Raw genomic sequence first — 20,535 nt, forward strand, 5'->3', positions numbered from 1 at the left:
ATTGCTCTCAAGCAACACTTAAAAGAAATTCAATTTATTCCTTCTTGTCATAACGGAGTGTCTGAGCACCAGGCTCTGGTTCTTAATGTTGAATTTTATGCCTCGGCTAAACAATTCAGAAATTACATCTAGAGCTCTTAATATACTTGTAATCAAAAAGGCATCTCTGGAAACATTCCCACCCAACTAGAGGAGAGGAACTGGAGCTGACATGCCACAGGTGTTGCCCCCAGATGTGAGCTCAGTGCTGCCCTTTGGCCTATTCCCAGCCTTAATTTTATTTCCACCTCATCAAAATAATAATAATAGTGAGAAGCTCATAAGAAGATGTTGCATGGAACAGCATGGTGATGACCAAGGGGTGAGTCTAGTCCCCTGAGGGGCTGCTCCTAGTCTGGGGGATCATGACGGGACCAGGATGGGACTGAGATGAGACTAAGATAAGACCAGGATGGGGACAAGAGATAAAGAGCAGCTCGTTTGAACCAGGGACTGCGTTGCTGCTGGTCACACCATGTAGCTTTTGCAAAAGTGATCTTTTTCCTCCCCCAAAAAAATTAAAACCATCTGGAATTGCTGGAAACCATCACTTCTACAGGCATTTTCCACTTCCCATGACATTATGTGACATGTTTTTCCAGGAAGTATTTATAAAACTCTTATTGGAGCTGGCTGTCAGTGGTTTCAATGCACGAAGCACAAAGCCTGACTTATTTCACCAACCCCAACTTTTCCACAGATGGCAACAAGTGAAGAATTAGCTTAATAAAGCACCTGCAGGAAGATCAGATGCAAAACAACAAAACTCCATCAAACCTTGCCAAAAAGGAACAATTTACAGAACCTCACCTCTGTCCCTGGAAAGATGATGGAGCAGCTCATCCTGGAGGTCATCTCTAACCACATGGAAGACAAGAAGGTTATCAGGAGTAGCCAACATGGATTTACCAAGGGGAGATCTCATCTAACTAATCTGATAGCCTTCTATGAAGCTATGACCAAGTGGGTAGATGAGGGCAGAGCAGTGGATGTCATATATCTTGACTTCAGTAAAGCTTTTGATACGATCTCCCATAACATCCTCATAGAAAAGCACAGGAGATGTGGCATAAATGGTTGGTCAGTGAGGTGGATTGAAAACTGGCTCCACAACAGAGCTCAGAGGGTCATCATCAATGGCACAGAGTCACCTTGGAGGCCTGTGGCCAGTGGTGTCCCCCAGGGATCGGTACTGGGTCCAGTTTTGTTCACTATCTTTATCAACAACCTGGCTGAGAGCATTGAGTGCACCCTCAGCAAGTTCCTGATGATACAAAACTGGGAGTTCGCTGATACCCCTCAGGCTGTGCAGCCATCCAACATGACCTGGACAGGCTGAGAGCTGGGTGCAGGCAAACCTTGTGAAGTTTAATAAGGACAAGTGCAGGGTCCTGCATCTGGGGAGAAGTAACAACAGGCACCAGGACAGGTTAGGGACTGCCCTGCTGGAAAGCAGCTCCACAGAGAAAGACCTTGGAGTGCTGGTGGACAGCAAGTTTTCCACGGAACAACGTGTTCTTGTGGCCAAGAGAGCCAATGGGATCCTGGGACATAACAAGAAAGGTGTGTCCAGCAGGTCTAGGGAAGTTCTTCTGCCTCTCTATTCTGCCCTGGTGAGACCACACCTGGAATACTTCATCCAGTTTTGGGCTCCCCAGTTCAAGAGAAACAGAGACCTGCTGGGCAGAATCCAGCAGAGAGCCATGAGAATGATTAGGGGACTCGAGCATCTCCCCTATGAAGAGAGACTGAGAGCCCTGGGGCTGTTTACTTTGGAGAAGAGAAGACTGAGAGGGGATCTGATCAATGTCTATAAATATGTGAGGGGTGGCTGTCAAGTGGAGGGGGCCAGGCTCTTTTGGGTAGTTCACAGTGATAAGGTAAGGAACAACGGGTTCAAACTAGAACATAGAAGATTTCACCTCAACATGAGGAGAAGCTTCTTTACAGTGAGGGTGACAGAGCACTGGAACAGGATCCCCAGTGGGGTTGTGGAGTCTTCTCTTCTGGAGAGTTTCAAAACCCACCTGGATGTGTTCCTGTGTGGACTACCCTGGGTGATCCTGCTCTGACAAGGGGTTGGACCTGATGATCTCTTGAGGTCCCTTCCAACCTGTGATATACCGTAAGACTGTGCAACTTTGCCCTGCTTTGAGTTGCTCCAGAGGAAAGAAAACAAAAACAAAAATCCCCCCCTTTTTATTTTTTACTTTCTGGTTTTGCTTCCCAGCTATTAAATTTGGAAGTATGTCTCCACAAGCTGGTGGTGAAGTCACACTTACTTTGCCTCCAAAGCCAAGGCGATGATACCTGCAACCATGGGGGCAGACACGGAGGTGCCAGTATGGCCATCAGTGCAGCGGTGCCGCAGATCTGTGGTGACCTATGAAGAGAAAAGCTGCAGTCCCTGTGCTGCTGGAGACGCTCTTAGCATCGGTGCTGCCTCACTCAACACCCAGGCTTGCCAGGCATGCTCTCAGTTTGGACCTGAGCCGGCAGGCACCCAAGTGCTGCCATGGCTCCCATGCCATCAGGGTACTCGGAGCCCAGCAAAAGGGGCTGCAGACACCTTTGGTGCTTTAGAAAACACCTCTGCTTACGCTTTGCTCCGAGATGCAAAAGCTATGTGAAAATTGAAAACAAAGTCAATTTTGCTGCAGATCAGCTGGAGGAGAAACCATGGATGGAGCAGTGTGAGCAGGGCTCACGGGTGCATTTTGAGCTGTGCCATCTTAAATACTTTCCTTAAAAGCTACAACTCCAGGTGCTGGGGAAGAGTTGCCATTTCTATGGGAGGGTTGAAAAAGGGCCAAAAAAAAAAAAAGTATTTCCAGCTTATTCGTTTCAGGGAAGAACACAGTGCTTGGGAACCAAGAGTCTGGGAGAGAAGGTGGGCAAAGAGATGCTCTGTTGATTAATTTTTTTCTAAAGATTCCTGGGGTTTGAGTTCATCTGGTAAATATTTCTTTTGGGGGGGGAGGGACTTTTGCAACCTAGTTTCTCCCCAGGGTGCCCCTGGAAGATATTTTTTGAGCCAGTGATGCTCCAGCAGCTGGAGCTGGTGCTGGCTTCAGCCATACAAACACTCTTGAGTGTCATGAAAATATGGCATTTAGATTCTGCATTCTGTCTGGAAATGAATGTTTTAAACGACAAATAAATCAGTCATGACTTGAAAAAAAAATTGTAAAAAAAAAATTGTAAAAACCCCACATTTTTTTTTTTTCAAAAAAATCATTTGGGTGGGAAATTCCCTCCCAGCTCAGGTAAAGGATCATACTGGTGAGGTTTTACTGCCTGAGGTTCAGATGATGCATAGGGATGCTGGTGATGAAACACTTTGCTGTGACAAGCCCTCAGCAGGTGTTGGGATGGGGCAAACAGAGCCTAGGCAGCAGAATGTGGTTGATCCATACAGGCGCCAGAAAGTCTCTGCTCCCTGTTTGAGGTTGCCACATCCCTGCCCAAACACTTCCAGAATGATCAGAGGACTGGCAGACCTGCCACATGGGGAAAGACAGAGAGCTGGGCTTGTTCAGCCTTCAGAAGAGAAGGCTTAGGGGACACCTTGTTACCATGGACCAGTACGTGAAGGGTGGCTACCAGGACACCAAAGACTCCCTTTTTACAAGGAGTCACATGGAAAACACAAGGGGTAGTAGGTACAAGTTACTGCTTAGGGGATTCCCATTGGAATCCAGAAGAAAATGCTTCCCCATGAGAACAGTTAGGCATTAGAATCATGTCCCAAGGGAAACGGTGGATTCCCCTACACAGGACAGTTTTAAGACTCAGCTTGCCAGGGTGCTGGGCCAGCTCACCTCAACTACACTGCTACCCAGAAAGATGGGACCAGATGATCCTGGGGGTCCCTTTCCACCTGGTATTCCATGATTCTTTATCCTCCCTCATTTTGATCTGTCGCAGGCTAAAAATCCTGAAGGCTCCCTTTTTATAATCCCAAGCCAGTAAGCGGGCACTCTGGGGGGCAGCAGGTAAATACCTGCCCAGGTATTTCTGCAAACCTCCAGCCCTTTCAGCCATCACCCAGGGAAAATGGCCACATCCCAGAGTCCTTCCAAAGGAACAGAGCAATGCTGACCAAAACCTCAAAAACCAAAGGCAAAACCCATCACAGGGCTGTAGGCAATGCCTGGCTCTTAGACCTGAGCCATCATGCAGCCCAACCACCTGGAGAACACCCAGGGGATGCTGCCCCACCCAGCACCGGTATAAGACTCACAATCTTCCGCTCATAGAAAGCCCCGCTGCTGTAGGTAGTGGCGAGGGTGGAGGCACACTCCTCCAGGTACCAGGGCTTGTAGCCGTTCTCAGTGGTGCTGCTGATGGAGATGGTGTAGATGCTGTTGGTGTAGCCATCACAGGAGCAGTAGTCACCCTCTCTGCCGCCATTCCCTGATGCCCAGACAAAAATGGACCCCAAACCTCTGCGACCCTGTGGGCAAAGAGGGGATAGGAGGTGAGAAGAGTTGTTTGTCCAGGTTGAGAGGACAAAGAAAAATTTCTTTACTGGAAGAGTGGCCAGGTGTTTGCACAGGCTGCCCAGGGAGGTGGTGGAGTCAACATGCCTTGAAGCGTTCAAGAAAGGTGTGGCCATGGCACATCGGAGCATGGTTTAATGGCCATGGTGGTTTAGGGTGATGGTTGGACTGGATGATCTTAGAGGCCTTTTCCAACTGAAACAACTCTAGGATTCTATGATCTTGGCAGGAGAATGAGGGGACAGACCTCCCTGGTGCTGGGGTGATGTTGGTAAGTGATTTTTGGGTCTGGATGCAGGGTTTGGTGAAGGTGGAAAGATGAGTCCCATCCCACCCTGCACTCAGCCAGCCCTGGTTTTACAGGCAGTGACTCCGTGCAAAGATGGGATATCCTCTGGAAATATGGATTTTGCTACCTTCTGTGGGGGTTAAACATCTGAGATGCTCAGAGCCCTTGGACCAGGAGGTAACACCCTCGTTGCACCTTCTGGGGTGCAGGGATGGCCCTGCTGGAGAAACTGACAGGGAACACCCCAAACCCCACATCTCCTCCCCCCTACAAAGTCCCTGATGACCCCACCCAAACCAGCAGACACCTTCCCCTGGCCTATCTTTCAGATTCCTTTTGTTTGTTTTTGTATTTTCTAAACCCCTCATTTTCTCCCCACTTCCATCACTTGGCAGGAACATCTGACAGAGTCAACCCCACTAAGTATATCTGCATGAGCCCAAGGGAAACTTGTTGGGGCAGGAGAGGTGTGCCAGCCACCCAGACCTCCCCAGAGCTGGGGGGAAAATCCCACCCAACAACAGTGGCTGTGATGCCAACAAGGAGCCCCTAAGGAAGCCGATGGTGTGGCTCCATCCAAAACTACTGCCAAGGCACCCAGGAATAACCCAACCCAGGGGGTACTACAGACCAAGGGGAGGATTTTGGTGACCCAAGGGAGTTTGGGGCAGGAAATGAAGTGGCTGGTTCACTTCCCTGCCCAGTGAGGCAGGGCTCTCTGGGGAAGCTGGCTTGCTGCTGGGCTTGGCAGGTGATGGAAGTGCACAGCAGAGGCAGAACAGCCCCATCCTCCCCACGGCTACTCCTGCCACCAAGAGATTTTGGCTCTAGCCTGGGCAGATCTGGTGTTTACCTCCCTCCCACTGCTCTGGGGTGGCTTCCTCCACAGAAAGAAAAAAAAAAAAAATAACAACAAGTAGTTCTGCTGTGGAGGAACTCAATGGGATTTATTTGGGTTTGAAGCGCCAGGGGGGAAAAGGGATTATGATTACCTGTCTTGCCCTCCTCCTGGGGCAGCTGACCCTGCCTCTGGATACAGGAGCTAAGTCAGGCTCCTTCCTTACATTATGAAAGATTTTATTATCTGGGCAGCCTTCCAGACAAACTGGAGGGTATTTCCCTAGCAAAGATCTAATAGAGCTGTCTGGAACTCTGCAAGAGAAAAAAAAAGTGCAATTGCAAAGGGAATTATTGCCCTGTCCCACATCATGGAGAGTTCAGCCCAGCTTGCCAGCCCACCAAGCCTGCTGCTGCCATCTCCAGTCCTGCTCTCCAGGGTTTCCTGGATCTCTGAGGCAGCAGCATTCCAGCCCACATGCTCAGCACAGGCAGAGATCATCATTCACTTCAACACTAAAATCATAGAATTATTTTATCTGGAAAAGACCTTTAAGATCATTGAGTCCAAACATTACCTAACTCTGCCAAGTCTGGAGCTAAGCCATGTCCCTCAGCACCACATTTCTGCATCTTTTAAACACTTCCAGGGATGGGGATTCAACCACCTCCTTGGGGAGCCTATTTCAGTGTCAGAGAACCCTTTCAGTGAAAAAGTTTCTTCTCACATCCAACCTAAACCTCCCCTGGTGCAACCTCTCATGCTATCACTTGTTCCTTGAGAGAAGAGACCAACCCCCACCTTGCTCCACCCTCCTTTCAGGGAGTTGTGGAGCACGAGAAAGTCCCCCCTCAGCCTCCCCTTCTCCAGGCTAAACACCCCCAGTTCCCTCAGCTGCTCCTCACCAGCCCTGTTCTCCAGACCCTTCACCAGCTTCCACTCATCTCAGCAGACAAGCCCCACTGCACGCAACTCAGGCTTTCCTAAATCATTATTCAGATGAACACAACCAGACGCTGACTACTGAAGACCTGAAAAAACATAGCAATGATTCCAACTGAGCTCAGTAGATGGGGGGCAAACCTCCCTTGCATCCCACACCTCAGAAGAGCTGAGAAAAGCTGCTCCGTTCTGGTTCAAACACACATCCCTGGCATGCCTGGGCAGGGCTGTACTGGAGGAAAGTAGGTTTGGAGCCAGATCAGTTGCACAAGGACACAAACAGGCACATGAAAGACACTGCAGTGATGCACATCTACCACCTGACAGTGTCTTCTAGCAAAGTAAGACTCCACCATGTACTGCAGCTCCCCTGGGCTGGGGAAAACCACACTTTCCCTTTGCTCTCAAACAACCACCAAGATCTCCTTGAGCAGACCTCAAACACCCAGCTTCTTTATTTGCTATCCTCCTTAGCCAGTGCCACCCAGTGAGGAGCTCCTAGCTGCCATAAAACCTGGATCTGGACATCACTTAAGCAGGGAATCACTTAAGGCAGGGAACCACTCCCTGGACAAGGTGGGGATGATCCAGCTAAGCCCAGCAGCACATTGGTTGGATGTGGGATGCAGAGCATCTCCCTGCTCCTGCCAGTGTAGGGAGGATAAATATCCCCTGTTAGCTCAGGAATTAATAAAGTGTGGCTGGAAGAGCAAGCAACAAGATGACAAATTACCCCAGCGCAGTCCTATCGCTAATAGATAATGGTTGTTTTAATGTTTCCATTAAAAACTCAATTTTAAAGATTTATATCTCAGTTACAGCTCTTTCCTTGGGTTAGAGGTGGTCGCTAACTCTCTGCTTGCGGCTTCCTTCCTTATTTACAGAGAAGTTAGGAATTAAAAGCTGTGCATGTGGGACATCGGGTGCTGCAAACACGGGCGGCATCTGATACGCCCTGGGAGATAGAAGCAATCATCCCAAAACAGTGGGGCCATGATGGGCAAGTAGCCTGATCCCACATGGAAAAACAAGGTCTAAAAAGCAGCTTGTTCTTGGTATTTCCACAGTGTGAGCTGCCCAGCACCCCAGTGACTAGTGGGAAAGCTGCTCCACCCTATGCTGAGACAACAGCAGCATTGCCCTCACCCATGGCCACCCCCACTCCCAGCCTGCTCTGGGGACAGGCAACAGAGACAGGCGTGGAGGCAGGAGGGAAGCAGGGCGGTTTCCAAGCCCGACTTGGGGTTGCAGCTGGCAAAACCTCCACCCTAAACTGCCCATAGCACATGGGGACACCCACTGCAGAGCCCTGAGCAACCAAGACACTTACCCATGGCAGTTGCAGAGCTGCAAAGAAAGGTCTTTTCCCCAGTGTTTTTAGCCAATATTGGGCACTTTTTAAAAGCACCCAAAAAGAGAAGAGGCATGAGAAGGTTGGAGCATCCCCAGCAGGGAATGACAGCTGCCAATCATGCGTGATGCCAGCTGAATTCTTCCACTAGTGGACTTCAGGGACAGTAATCTTTTTTTTTTCCCTGCACCCCCCACAACTCAATTGTATGTCATATGGCCATGACACAGCCACACATACTGAGTGGAAAAACAGGGAACATTTTAATTTGATGGGACAGGATACTGGGAGCTTGGGAAGATTGAAGGATGGGGAATGGAGATGTCAGGGGGGTGGCTGCTTTCCTCCACACCAGCACCTGGGGGCCTTTTTGAGGTGCAAAGTCAACCCCTAAAAACCACTTTGTGTTTCTCAGCCCAGCAGAGCTTTGCAACACAACCTGGCAACTGCCTGCTCTTGCCAGAGCTCTGCCCAGTGGCCAGCCATGCCGAGGGGTACTGCCAGGGACAGCTGTGACAAGGGGTCCCCCCAGGGCCACACCATCACCGGGCACCTCCCACTGTCACCACCCTCAGCCGCAAAAATCCATCGGAGCTCTTATAGACACCAGGGAAAAGCAGGAACAGTTAGAGATGATTGACTGCCCCCCGCCCCCAGCCCTGGTGTCAGCATCGCCTTGGGGCCAGCACTGGCTGCAGCCCCAGCATGCATTCCCCACGGGGCAGGGGGAAGAGGGCGAGCACATCTGGGCGTTGTGGGATCCACACCTTTTTAATGCCATGCTCAAAAGCCTGCTTGGCCAATAGACCAGGTCCATCAACTGTCTTCCCATCATCATCTGGCCCCCAGCTCGCGCTGTAAATGTCAATGTAATCGGGTCTGATGCCAAGCGACTTCGCTTCAACAACATCTGTTACATCGCCATCTAACATACGAATGCCTAAAAGCACAAAAACATCAGACGTTAGGGCTCAATGGTGTGGATGGACAAGTGAGGGTTGCAGCCAGGGGCTCCGCTGGAGGTGGCACAGAGCGCACAGCTCTGCACGTCTGAGCTGCCCAGCAGTGGGATGCTGGAGAGCTGTCGGGGAAGTGTTGCGTGTTGTTAGCCTCAGGGTAAGCAATGGAGAGGGAGGAGTTAAAGTTAAAATTAAAATTTGCTAACCCTCCATTAATGGGCACTGGAGTGGTGCTGCACTCCCTGGCAGCAAAGCTCCTCCTTAAACCACTTTTTTGTTCCCTTTTAATTCCTTGGCTAAATCGTTATCCATCTGGAAGGTATCAGTGTTTCCTGAACACTCATGGACCCCCCAGTTTTAGGCACAAAGGTAGGATGAAGCCTGTGGTCATGACTGGGGACAACTGTAACCACACTGCAACGCCATTGCTGCCTAACTGATGTCAGTGGTGCTGAGGATGGGGAGAAGCCCCAGGCTGTGGTTTGCACAGTCAGAATCAGAGCCAGGACCCCAACCCATACCGCCTGGGATAACCTCACTCTCTTCCAGATGGGAATGTGGGGAGTGGCTGGCTGCAGCCTTTCACAGGCAGAGCCCACCAGCTCTCACGAAGAGAGATGCTCATCTCCAACCTCTAACTGCTGCAATATAAGGGCAACAAGCCCCTTGGCTGCCCATGGCCCTTTCCCTCCTGAATTTCCCCCTCCACATGGCAAGCAGAGGCTATGGGGCACCCCAAGAGGCTGCCCAGAAACAGCCCTTCCAGGAAAAGAGATGCTGGAAATTTCAGCATTGTATTTTGCCAGCCAGGGAGAGTCTGGTTTATAAAAATGCATTTCCCCTTCCATATGGAGTTTTCTTTAAGCAAACAAATGCAGGCAGATGTCCTTACAGCTGCACTCTGGATACCAATCAGCTCAAATAACTCTTTCTGAAGCTGTCCCTTACCAGCCAAAAACAAGCTTAGAAATATGAAGCCAGGGAGCGGAGCAATTCCCAAAAACTTCCTCTCTGTGTCATGTTAACAATAAAACATGAGGAGAAGGGCTGAAAAGCCAAGCCAAGCCTGAGCTGTGCAGCAAGTAAAACCAACCAAGAGATTGTTTTTAGTGCTTGCTAAAATGTGGGGATGTTCATCAGTGAGCCCAAAGACAGCTCAAAGTCAGCTCTGAGTCTGGTCTAAGTCAACCCATAGCAACCCCAAATTTATCTTCAAGTTTGCCTGAAACTGCTCAAAGCCAGCTAAAAGCCAGTCCAAAGCCAACTCAAATTTAGCTCAGTCAGCCCAAAGTTAGGTCGAAGTCTACCCAAAGCCAGCCCAAAGTTAGCTCAGAGTCAAGTCTAAGTTAACCCAAAGGCAACCCAAATTTAGTTCAAAGCCAACCCAAATTCAGGTCAAAGTCAGCCCAAAGCAGCTCAAAGCCAACTCAGAGTCAGCCTAGAGTCAACCTAAAGCCAGCCTGCAGGCTCCTCAATGCCAACTCAAAGCCAGACAGGGACAACCACCCATGATACAGGAACTTCCTGAGTCAGTAACAGGGAGCAGGAGGGAGCAGGGAAGGATGCTGCAAAACAAAAGAGCTCTTTGCCAAGGAGGGAGCAATACTGGCCTCTAAAGTGAGCGTTTGAGGAGAGGGAAGGAGGAGGAGGAATGGCACAAGCCCTTTTTGTTTCTTGAGCATCAAAATATTTTGCCCAGAGCAAATTAAAAGCAATGCAAGAGCAGTAAAGAGCAGCCAGTAAAACTAGGTGGTAGCTCTCCAAGTGTGACAAATAGGCTTCCCCAACAAGTGCTCATCCGTTGCCGCTTTCTTTGTGTAATCCATCTCACATCACTCCCACCGCAGCATTTTCTTCCACGATCCCAAAGTTGAAAGGCCTTCCCCTCTTCCTGTTTCAGGAAGCCTATGGCCTTCAGCTCTGACAGGTGCCCTGTCTCACTCAGCACCTCCCCAGCACACTCCCACAATGAGGCACTCATTAAAGGTAGCAAATTAAAATTATAAAGCCAACACATAATGCTTGACTGCACAGCTGCTGCAGAGAACTGGGCTTGAAAAGGAGCATGAAGATAACTGCCTGATCCTGCAGGATGCAGAAATGCCTGAAATCCCACTGGGAGCTTTGCCATACTCTGCTGCTGCTGCTTGCTGTGTGCTTAGAGATGGATTTTTAGAAGCAAGAAGGGTTTAAGAAGCAAGAGGCCATCCCATGTGCAGGGGCGCACAAGGGATGGGATGGGATGCTGCAGCCTTTCCAGACCCTGCCACGCCCCCATTCACCCTTCCCAGGGATATTTCTTTCCTTGGGCATGTTTCCAGCACAGGGAAACACTCACAATGCTCAGCCAGGAGCAGAACTGCCCACTGGCAGATTTCAGAAAGGTAGAACCCTAACAAAAGCTGCTTCTTGCACAGTCAGGATGAACATATCAAGAGAAGCAATTAATCCCTGAATCCACCCATGGGTGCTTGGGTTCATGCTCCTGACAGTGACATCTCCCAGCGTGGGATGGTAGGAAAGATTGCAGTAAAATCCCCTATACTGTTCCAGATGTCTGTGGGATAGGGGTAAAACCCCCAGCAAGGACCCATCTCCAGGCTTTTTTCCCCTGTTTGGTTCCACCAGCCACACAGACAGGACACTACACTCCTACCCCCAATCCCTCTTGACATCTCCACCTCCTCAGCAGTTGCTCTACCAGCCTGGGCTGCCCAGAGCAGCCTGAGCTCAAACCAGCCTCCAAAAACATTTAGGATAACAGAAATGAGCCCTGTGACATCAGTTGCCATCAGACTCCGATTTGGTGATAAAGATACACTTGCTTCCCACACACTCTGTTATTTGAGGTACCTTGCAAAGGTCCCCCTACCCCACACAGCTCCAGACCCCCACCTCCTTTGATTTTTCCCCAGGAGGGTATTTTGGGGTCTCCCCAGGCCCCCCACTCTAAACAAGCTCATCTGCAGGTATCAACCTCATGAATGAGTGATTTCAGTTCTGAAGCCAAACCAGAAGCACAGCAGCACCAAGTACAGCCCCCTCTAAGAGCAGCTGTGGACTTCTGGGATGAAACCACCACATTCTTGATGCTCATATATCCTCACAGCAAGGAGGAAGTCCAAACAGAAGGTTTCCATCCCAAAATGTATCAGGTGGGAGTCCTCTGCACCCTGTGTCATCCATCCTCCTCCAAGCCCCACTGGGGCTCCCTGCAGCTGCGGCACCACGGAGGAGATGATCTCCTGCCAATATTTGGGGGACCAGCAATCCACCACCCACTCCAGGAGCCTGTCAGTAGGACCAGGATGGTCACGGTTTCTCAGGGGGACAGCAAAGGGCAGGGAAGCTGCAGGCAGGTGCCAGCCTCACCTCCAATGCGTGCGTTGTAGGCGATGCCCACGATGCAATAGGAGTTGTTCGCCACTGCTGCCACCTCCCCTGCGCAGCGAGTGCCATGCCTGCAGAGAGAAACCCCCAACAGCTGATGGCCCATGGCAAAGACCCCTCCAGCCACCCAGCACCCAGAAACCAGCCCCAGGCTAAGCGATGGATGAAAGTGCTCCAAAAACTGCAGAGCCCTTACCCCAAACCCAGAGCAAGGAAACTTAAAGCAGAAAGCAATCTGCTGTTTGCACTTGGCAGCTAGAGGCTGTTTGCACCTAGATGCAACAAAAAGCTGTTTGCTTTCTGCACCTCAATGAAACTTGCTCTTCACATCTTTCTGCCAAAAGCAATTTGCTCTTTCCTTTTGCACCTAAATTCCGTCTGCTCTTTGTATTCCCATGCACATGGGAATGTGCCACCACATGCCCATCCCACATTAATTGAAGCCCAGAAAGTGCCTCCAAGCTTTGATGTCTCAGCCACCCAGCCTCACTCACATGGTTTAATCCTCAATCACTGTAAGGAACCCCCTGGTGCATCATTCCATGGCTCAAAGCTTCATTGGCAACCAGGATAGTTGTCACAGGATGGATTTGCATCAGACAAGAATTCTGCACCAAGCCCATAACACAATGGGCTTCCTTCTCTGCAGCGTTGGGAAGGGACATAGGACATGGACCAGGAAGAGACCCCATGAGGGGACACCCAGTCCTGGGACCCACACAGACAGCAGCTCCATGGCAGTCAGCATCACGTACTTATTCTCGTTGCTGGCATCATAGCGTGGAGTCGGGTCATGGTCATTCCCATTGACATCATAGCTGGCAAGAGGGTCCTGAAAACGTTGCCACCGTTAGATTCCACTCAGCAGCACAGCATGGAACACAGTGGCCCTGGCAGTGGTGTGGTTCTGCCTCACGTAGAGCCACTGTGGTGGCCAGTAGAGCCGAGCAAGGCAGATAATGCCGTTCTCCCCTTGGTTTCTCACCACTTGCTCAGGGTGAATAGATTTGGGCTGCAACCCTGTGTCTTTCCCAGGGGAAACATCCTGCTATCATGGGGACAGCTCCACCAAATCCCAAATCCTGCTGGCTCCCTATCACCATGGCCACTTGGGGTTTAAGCTGGGGCTGAGTAGGTTCATGCAGGGTTTTGGCTCTGCCCTCGTGAGCCAGAGGGAGGTAGCCACTTCCCAGGCAGCTGCAAAGGGAGTTTCCCCACAAAACTCTCCTGTCTAAAAACCTCATTTCCTTCTTAAAAACATCTCAAGCTTTTAAAAAACCCTTTTTCTAATCTGCCAATGCATGGACTTAAGCTGTGTTTACATGCTGAAATTCTCCAGAAATTAAATTCACCATAAGGACCGGCCCCAGCCCATCCATATCCCACCCACACATCCTCAGCTCATCCATCTCAAGACCACCTATCCCCAGCTTGTCCATCTCCAGCCCATCCGGCCCCACTTCCAGCCTGTGCAGCCCCCAACTCACATAGTTTTGCAGGAGGTCAGGATGATTCCTCTCTATGCCGTCATCAAGGATGGTGATCACCACGTTTTTGCCAGAGTAGCCTCTCTGCCAGGCTGCCAGGATGTTCATTTCTGACCTGCAGCGACTGTTCTTATCACTGCAGTGCTACAGGGTGGGGAAAAACACAGCTGCAAAAGGGCTGCAGCCCCATTTCAGCCCATCTAAGAGGGCGGCCAGGCTGGGAGCCCACTTAATCAACCAGAAAATATATTTACACCCCAGCCTCTGCTATACAGGTGCTGGATTTGTTCTAACTTGATCCACTGATCAAAGCCATCCAGCAGCAGTTAATCCAGGCAACACTATCTCCCTGCTTTTCTTTTCCATTTCAAATACTGCAGGCTCATCACTTTTGAAGGGCTCCTTTCCTTCCTGTGCCTAATTTCCAATTAATTTCCCTGTGAAACACAGATTAGTGGAGCTGGCAGGAGAAAAATGGTACTGCAAACAGATGGCTGCAGCTCTTGGAATAGGTAAAAGGCAGCAGAGCTGCTCCCGAGCCTTTGCTGTTGAGAGCAGGAGGGGCAGCAAATGATGGTGAAACACTTCAAACCAGGCCCTCCTATGTATCAGTTCCTGACTTTAAAATCCTGCTGCCACACACAGAGTCAGAGAATGGGAGGGGTTGGAAGGGATCTCTGGAGATCACAGAGTCCAACCCCCCTGCCAAAGCAGATCACCCAGAAACACATCCAGACAGGTCTTGAAAGTCTCCAGAGATGGAGACTCCACAACTTCTCTGGGCAGCCTGCCCCAGGGCTCCATCACCCTTAGATTAAAGATTTCATGCTGAGGTGGAACTTCCTGGATTCCAGTTTGTGTCTGTTGTCCCTTTTGTCCTATCGCAGGGCACCAGTGAAAAGAGACTGGCCCCTTCTTGATATTTGTAAACATTAATCAGATCCCCCTCGGTCTTCTACAGACTCAACACCACCAGGTCTCTCAGCCTTTCCTCATTGCTTCCATTGGACACTTTCCAATGGAAAGTCCCTCTTGAATTAGGGAGCCCAGAACTGGACACAGTACTCCAGATGTGGTCTCACCAGGGCAGAGTAGAGGGGAAGAACCACCTCTCTGGATCTGCTGGACACACTCCTCTTAATGCACCCCAGGATCCCATTGGCCTTCTTGGCCTGAAGGGCACATTGCTGTCCCATGGAGAACTTATTTTCCACCAGGACTCCAAGGACCTTCTCCATGGAGCTACCTTCCAGCAGGCCAATCCCTAATCCATACTGGTGCATGGTGTTGTCCCTCCCCAGGTGCAGGACTCTACCCTTGTCCATTGCTGATATGAAAGTGTTTCATCACTGGCCATGCTGAACAAAGACTGGTGATGTGTTTGATTAAAATACACTACCCCCCTGCAAAGCAAGGGGTTCCTCATGGGGCAACAGTGGAAATACCCACCAGGTACCACATGTTGGGCCACACTGGGTCGTTGAAGGGCAGAGCGTGCAGCTCACCCCAGACCTGCCTCTTCACCCTCCGCTTCACCTCCTGCTGCTGCAGCCACTCCACCTGCAAGAGAGCTTTGGGTCAGCATCGCCCATGGGCACAGAGCTGGGCATCACCTGCAGAACTGGAGCTCAGAATTACCTGTGGGCACAGAGGAGTGCTTCACATGCAGGCTTAGAGCCCAGTATTGCCTGGGGGCACAGAGCTGGGCACCATCCATGGGTACAGAGCCCAGCATTGCTTGCAGACAGAGTGCCTGGCATCAGCCATGGGCACATGACACTGTCTGTGGACATGAGCCAGGTATTACCAATGGGCACAGAGCCTGGCATTGCTGTGGACACACATCCTAGCACCAGCCATGGGATTAGAGCCTGGCATCGCCTATGGACACAGATCCTAGCATCACCCATAGGATCAGAGCCTGGCTTTGCCTACAGACACAGATCCTAGCATCACCCGTGGGATCAGAGCCTGGCTTTGCCCACTGACACAGGATATGGAAGAGGCATGACCCTCAGCCTGGACCCATTCCACGCTCCAGCTACAAGCAGCCTCCTTAGCCAGAGCTGCTGCAGAGAGATCAGCTCTGATTCAGGGAGAAGGTTGAACAGACAGATGGGCAGGATAAGCTCAGCTCCCAGTGGGCTCCAAGCAGGGGCCCAGCAAAACCCTTCAGAGTGAATAATGTCACCCCCAGTGTGAGCTGGAGCCCCCAGCTTTGGCCAGCCCCCAGCAGGTGCTGGAGCCCCACTGGACACAAACCACACAGCTCAATGTTTACAGAAAGTGCTGGAGGAAGCTCAGGTGCTTGGCCTACTGGGGCTGACCCTGTCCCTGGCCAGGAGGCAGCAGCCATAGCCCAGCACCGAGGCTTCAGCACCCAGCTCTGGGGCTGCTCCCCCCAGCTGCTGGTCACACCATAAACCTGGGGCTGTCCCCAAGCACCGCACAGAGGGGACAGCCGCAGGCAGCCATGGCAGGTCTCAGGGGATGTGGCTGACTCCAGAAAGACGTTTCTGGCAGGGGTTGCGGGCAGGGTGGCCTTGGGCCGACTGCTCTGACAGTTGTTTGCTTTTCACTGGGGCATGACAGGAGAGGAGGTCAAACAGAAAATGAGCCGGAAAAGACCGGGATTGGGAAATGCTACTGTTTGCCTGCACTGCTGAGCGGGAGCTGCCAAGGGTGCTGGTTTGGGAGCAGCCACATCTTGTCCCTGGTCAGTGTTTTCCCCTCCAGACCCTTTCCTGCCAACAGCAAGGGTTCTCCTGCTTTCAGCATGGAGCTGAAACCCCAGGTGATTGAAAATAGGCTGCAAAAGAGGTTTACAGACCAAGTCTTCCCACATGCTGGTGCTGAGGGGAGAAAGGAATCACCAGCCAAGGAGCTGGCAGGGCTCTGTGACACATCCCTCCTCACCAGATGCTTTCCTCCCGCTGGCTTGAGGTCTTTTGGGAACGGCTGAGCTGCTCATGGGGATGTCTCTGTTCCTGGGGCTAAAGATTTGTAACAAAAACCCAAATCCAGGTTTTTGTGGGGCTCATTTATGTGAAGCCATTGCCCAAACCAAGTTCCTCTTGCATGGTTTATAGCTTGCTGACTTGGGTGGAGGTGGATGGGGAGCTTTGCAGATCAAAAACCTGACAGTTGCCAGCCTAAAAATATATATTTTAAAGGAAAAAACTGCTGAAAGGAAAATAAAATATATTTCACAGAAAAATGAGTTTCCTTGGCTGACAACAGCAGGTTGCTTTGCTCATAAAAGGCTGGATTTAAGCACTGAAAGCAAAAATACAACTTAATGGTCCAGTTAAAAACAAAACCCACATTAAACAGAGGATATGGCCCAAATTCCCAGCTTTTCTCCTCAAAACAGCTCTCCTTGGCAGTGTTACTGTGGGTCTCAATGTCCGAGCCACAGCTATTGCCTTTCCCGGGAGCTTTGTTGGATGCAGGAACCATGGAAGACATGAGATTTCATGGGGTTTGCCAGGAACTGTGATACCTCCTGGAGGGGGGGTCTACACCTGAAACATCCTCCCAATCAACCCCAGCACTGCCAGTTGGGAGGTGATGGAGGAGCCTTGGGTGGACACAGAACTCAGCTGTTTGATGGTATTGATTTCAAGGAGGGGTTGCTAAACTGATGTGGCTGGTGTGGGAAGATAATGAATGAGGGGGAAGGAGCCTGGGGCACCTAATGCAACGGATCCCACAGCTTGTGAAACTGAGATCAACTTCCATCACTTATCTGGGGTGAGGGAAAGCTCAGAAATTAAAAAGAAAATAAATCTTTTAGCTACTAGAAATGGCCAAAACTGTTGCAACATGGTCCTGAGCTCCATCCCTGCAAATCCTCAGTAGCAAACCCTAATTATCTCTTTCGCTAGAGAGGTTCAAAGCCCTCCTGGATGTGATCCTGGGCAGCCTGCAGCAGCTGACCTTGATTTAGCAGAGGGGTGGCACTAGGTGATCTCCAGAGGTCCCTTCCAGCCCTACCATGCCGGGATTCTGCGATGCTGGAAGAACATGGTGACTCTGAATGGGACCCAAGGATCCTGTGAGGCGGCAGGAAACAGGGACAGCTCTTCATTTTCCTCCTTACTTTGAGATTTTCATTGGATGATGCCCCAATCCAGCTACCCAGGATAGCTCCACCAAATCCAGTACCCAGCACAGCAAGGACACAACTCCCTCTGCAGCTCCAGAAATGCAATAGCTTGACTTATTCTAGTGGATGGTCTGGGAATTAAAGCAGAGATCCAGGACCACACACTTGCCAGTGTCATCTGTGGGGAAGAGTTTGAAGCTGAAGGAGCTATTCATTTCTCTGACAGGCCCTAGGTTGTCAGAGAGATGTGGAGATGCATTGCAAAAGGATATGAGAAGTAACAAGTTGCAAGGGGAGAGATCCTAACTGGGCATAAAAGAAATAAGGCTTTGGGTAGGGTGATAACACCTGGGCCTGAGTAGGTGTCACTTTCAGGACACGGTTTAGAGGTGACCTGGCATTGATGGGTTAACAGTTGGACTAGGTGATCTTAAAGGTCTTTTCCAACCTAAACAGTTCTGTGATTTTATGACAAACAAAATGGCTCCAGCATATTTGCCACAAAGCACAGCAGAAGTAATTAAGGTTGGGCTGATCTCGCTCCAGTGCATGGCCAAAGGAACAGGGAATGAGACTGTGACATGCTCCAATGAAGACTGAGAGACCAGAGCAGCAAGGCTCAAGCACTGCAAGGACCGACAGGAGCATACCAGCAAGCTATGAAAGCTTATGGTGATGAGAGCTGCCAGATGAGCTCATATGAGGGGTAGCAGAGCACAGCATGACCCCATTCTGCATGCCATTGCCCCTCTAAGTCTTGCCACCATGACCGGATTTGCTACATCGCTCCATCACCTGCCACCTTGCTTGTCTCACACCAGCCCCAAACAGAGCATCCACTGGATGCAGAGGTCTCTTGAGGCAAAAGGGGAGCTTGGCAGCAAAGTGGTCTGATGATGACCAGGACTCTAGGTGTTGCCCTATGCTCTCTGGGTCTCCCTCTCCCCAGCCATCCTCAAGACAGAGGACTTGGCCTTCATGCCACCAACCCCCACAACAGAGTAAACTGATAAATAGTTCTGGAAACAATAGCCCCTGAAAGGCATGAAACCACCCAACATCTGCAAACGATTGTATTTGCTGGGTTTGGGGGATTTCTGCAAGATCTCTATTTCAGCTCATAGCTCCTGCTCCCAGTGATGTTTTTCCTGTGTCTGGCATGCTAAGCTGGTGCCAGCCAAATGCCCAGACATCTCCAGAAGGATTTGTAAATGTGGATGGGAGAGGAGGAAATATAATATGCCAAGAGGTCTTGAAGTTTGAGTGATAAGGAAGGATTAAAGGAAGAGGAGCTAATTGCTGCCACTTGCAGTCCATAGAGCACAGCAAGGTAAATGTTAAAGACTAAAAGCCAATTGATTTGGCTTGCATTCAAACTAGACTCATTTAAATGGAGGTATTTCAACGGCAGGGCTGAATACATCACCTGCTGGGATGCCTGTGCACCTCCTGAGGGCAAACCAGCTTAAACTGGAGCCCAGTACACTTCCAGGGCACCCTCACCGGCAACTCAGCTACAGGTGTGCATCCTCTGACTGACTGAGTCTCCTCAGATGGGTGCTACTGACCCTGTCCAAACATTTAACAGCAAATCCCTCTGGAAAGCGGGGCTGGATGGAGACAACAGGATCCCCGTGTGGGTCTGAAGGGATGCAGGTGGGAAGTATTGTAACGAGTTGGTATGAAATGCCTTGTGAAAGAGCATCCCAAGGGTAGCTGGGCATCAGTACAAGCACCAGCAGCTTGCTGCAGCATGGGTACCTTCACAAAGGCTTTTTCTGCCTTTATTTCCTCATCTCCCCACAAAAAAAAAAAAAAAAAAAAGATCCTCACCATGTTAACCCCTCCCCAGCTCTGCAGAAGGAACAGACAGACAGTTGGCAGGAGCTGAAGGTGAAGGAAAGCCCTTTCCCCACACACCCAATCCCAGCTCCTGCGAGTCCCTTCCTTCCTCCTCCCACCTCCATTACTTTTATCAATTCAGCTGCACTGAAAATCCCTTTGGATGCTTGCTCTAGGAAAAAGCATTGCAGAGCCACTGCCAAGGATTTCACACATAGCAACCATTGAGGCAGCAAGTGTTGTAGCAACTGGATCAACACTCTAAGCATGCAACAGCCTTTCTACCCTGGAAGGCTTTTTCCCCCTCTTTTCTTTCTCCTGGCTTTCAGGCAGATGTTAACATTTAGTCACTTCTAAATATTTTTCACCACCACTCGACATCGCCATGTCCAGTGAATCACCCTGAGCACACACAGGGCTGTGGCTCAGGGGGAACACGCCACTGCAAGGGGCTTGTGCTCAAGCTTGACCCAAACCAAGCCAACAGGCTCATCTGGGATGAAGTAACAAGCCCCATCCCACCAGTCTCCAAAGAGGCTGGGGGACCCTGGGCTGCCCAGTACCTTGGGGTCCATACGGAGGAAGTTGTGAGGTCCCCGGCTGCTCAGCGTTGAGCGCTTAAATGTCTTGCTATGGTGAAAGTGGTAGTAGTCTTCCAAGCTTCCAATCTGAAAAAAAAGAAACAGGTTTGACTTTAAAAAAAAAAAAAAAAAAAAAAAAAAAAGAGTTTTTTCCAATGGTTGCCTCCCATTGTGGTGCTGTCAGCACCCATCTGTGCATCAGTGCAA

The 20,535-nt window shown here is 50.4% G+C and overlaps 1 protein-coding gene across 1 annotated transcript in view; it reads right to left on the reverse strand.

Annotated features, from left to right (window-relative positions):
- The window catches only part of PCSK6 (proprotein convertase subtilisin/kexin type 6), a 36,828-nt gene extending 16,506 nt beyond the window's left edge, over positions 1-20,322 (reverse strand). The window contains exons 1-8 of the mRNA XM_054387755.1: positions 20,311-20,322; positions 15,247-15,357; positions 13,798-13,941; positions 13,066-13,142; positions 12,293-12,381; positions 8,729-8,901; positions 4,283-4,495; positions 2,322-2,422 (exon numbers count right to left, since the gene is read on the reverse strand). Of these exons, the coding sequence (XP_054243730.1) occupies positions 2,322-2,422; positions 4,283-4,495; positions 8,729-8,901; positions 12,293-12,381; positions 13,066-13,142; positions 13,798-13,941; positions 15,247-15,357; positions 20,311-20,322 (920 nt within the window). The remainder of the gene's footprint in view (positions 1-2,321; positions 2,423-4,282; positions 4,496-8,728; positions 8,902-12,292; positions 12,382-13,065; positions 13,143-13,797; positions 13,942-15,246; positions 15,358-20,310) is intronic.
- Between the last annotated feature and the right edge of the window lie 213 nt (positions 20,323-20,535).

The sequence above is a fragment of the Indicator indicator genome, chromosome 16, assembly GCF_027791375.1.
Source record: "Indicator indicator isolate 239-I01 chromosome 16, UM_Iind_1.1, whole genome shotgun sequence".
Classification (NCBI taxonomy): Eukaryota; Metazoa; Chordata; class Aves; order Piciformes; family Indicatoridae; genus Indicator; species Indicator indicator.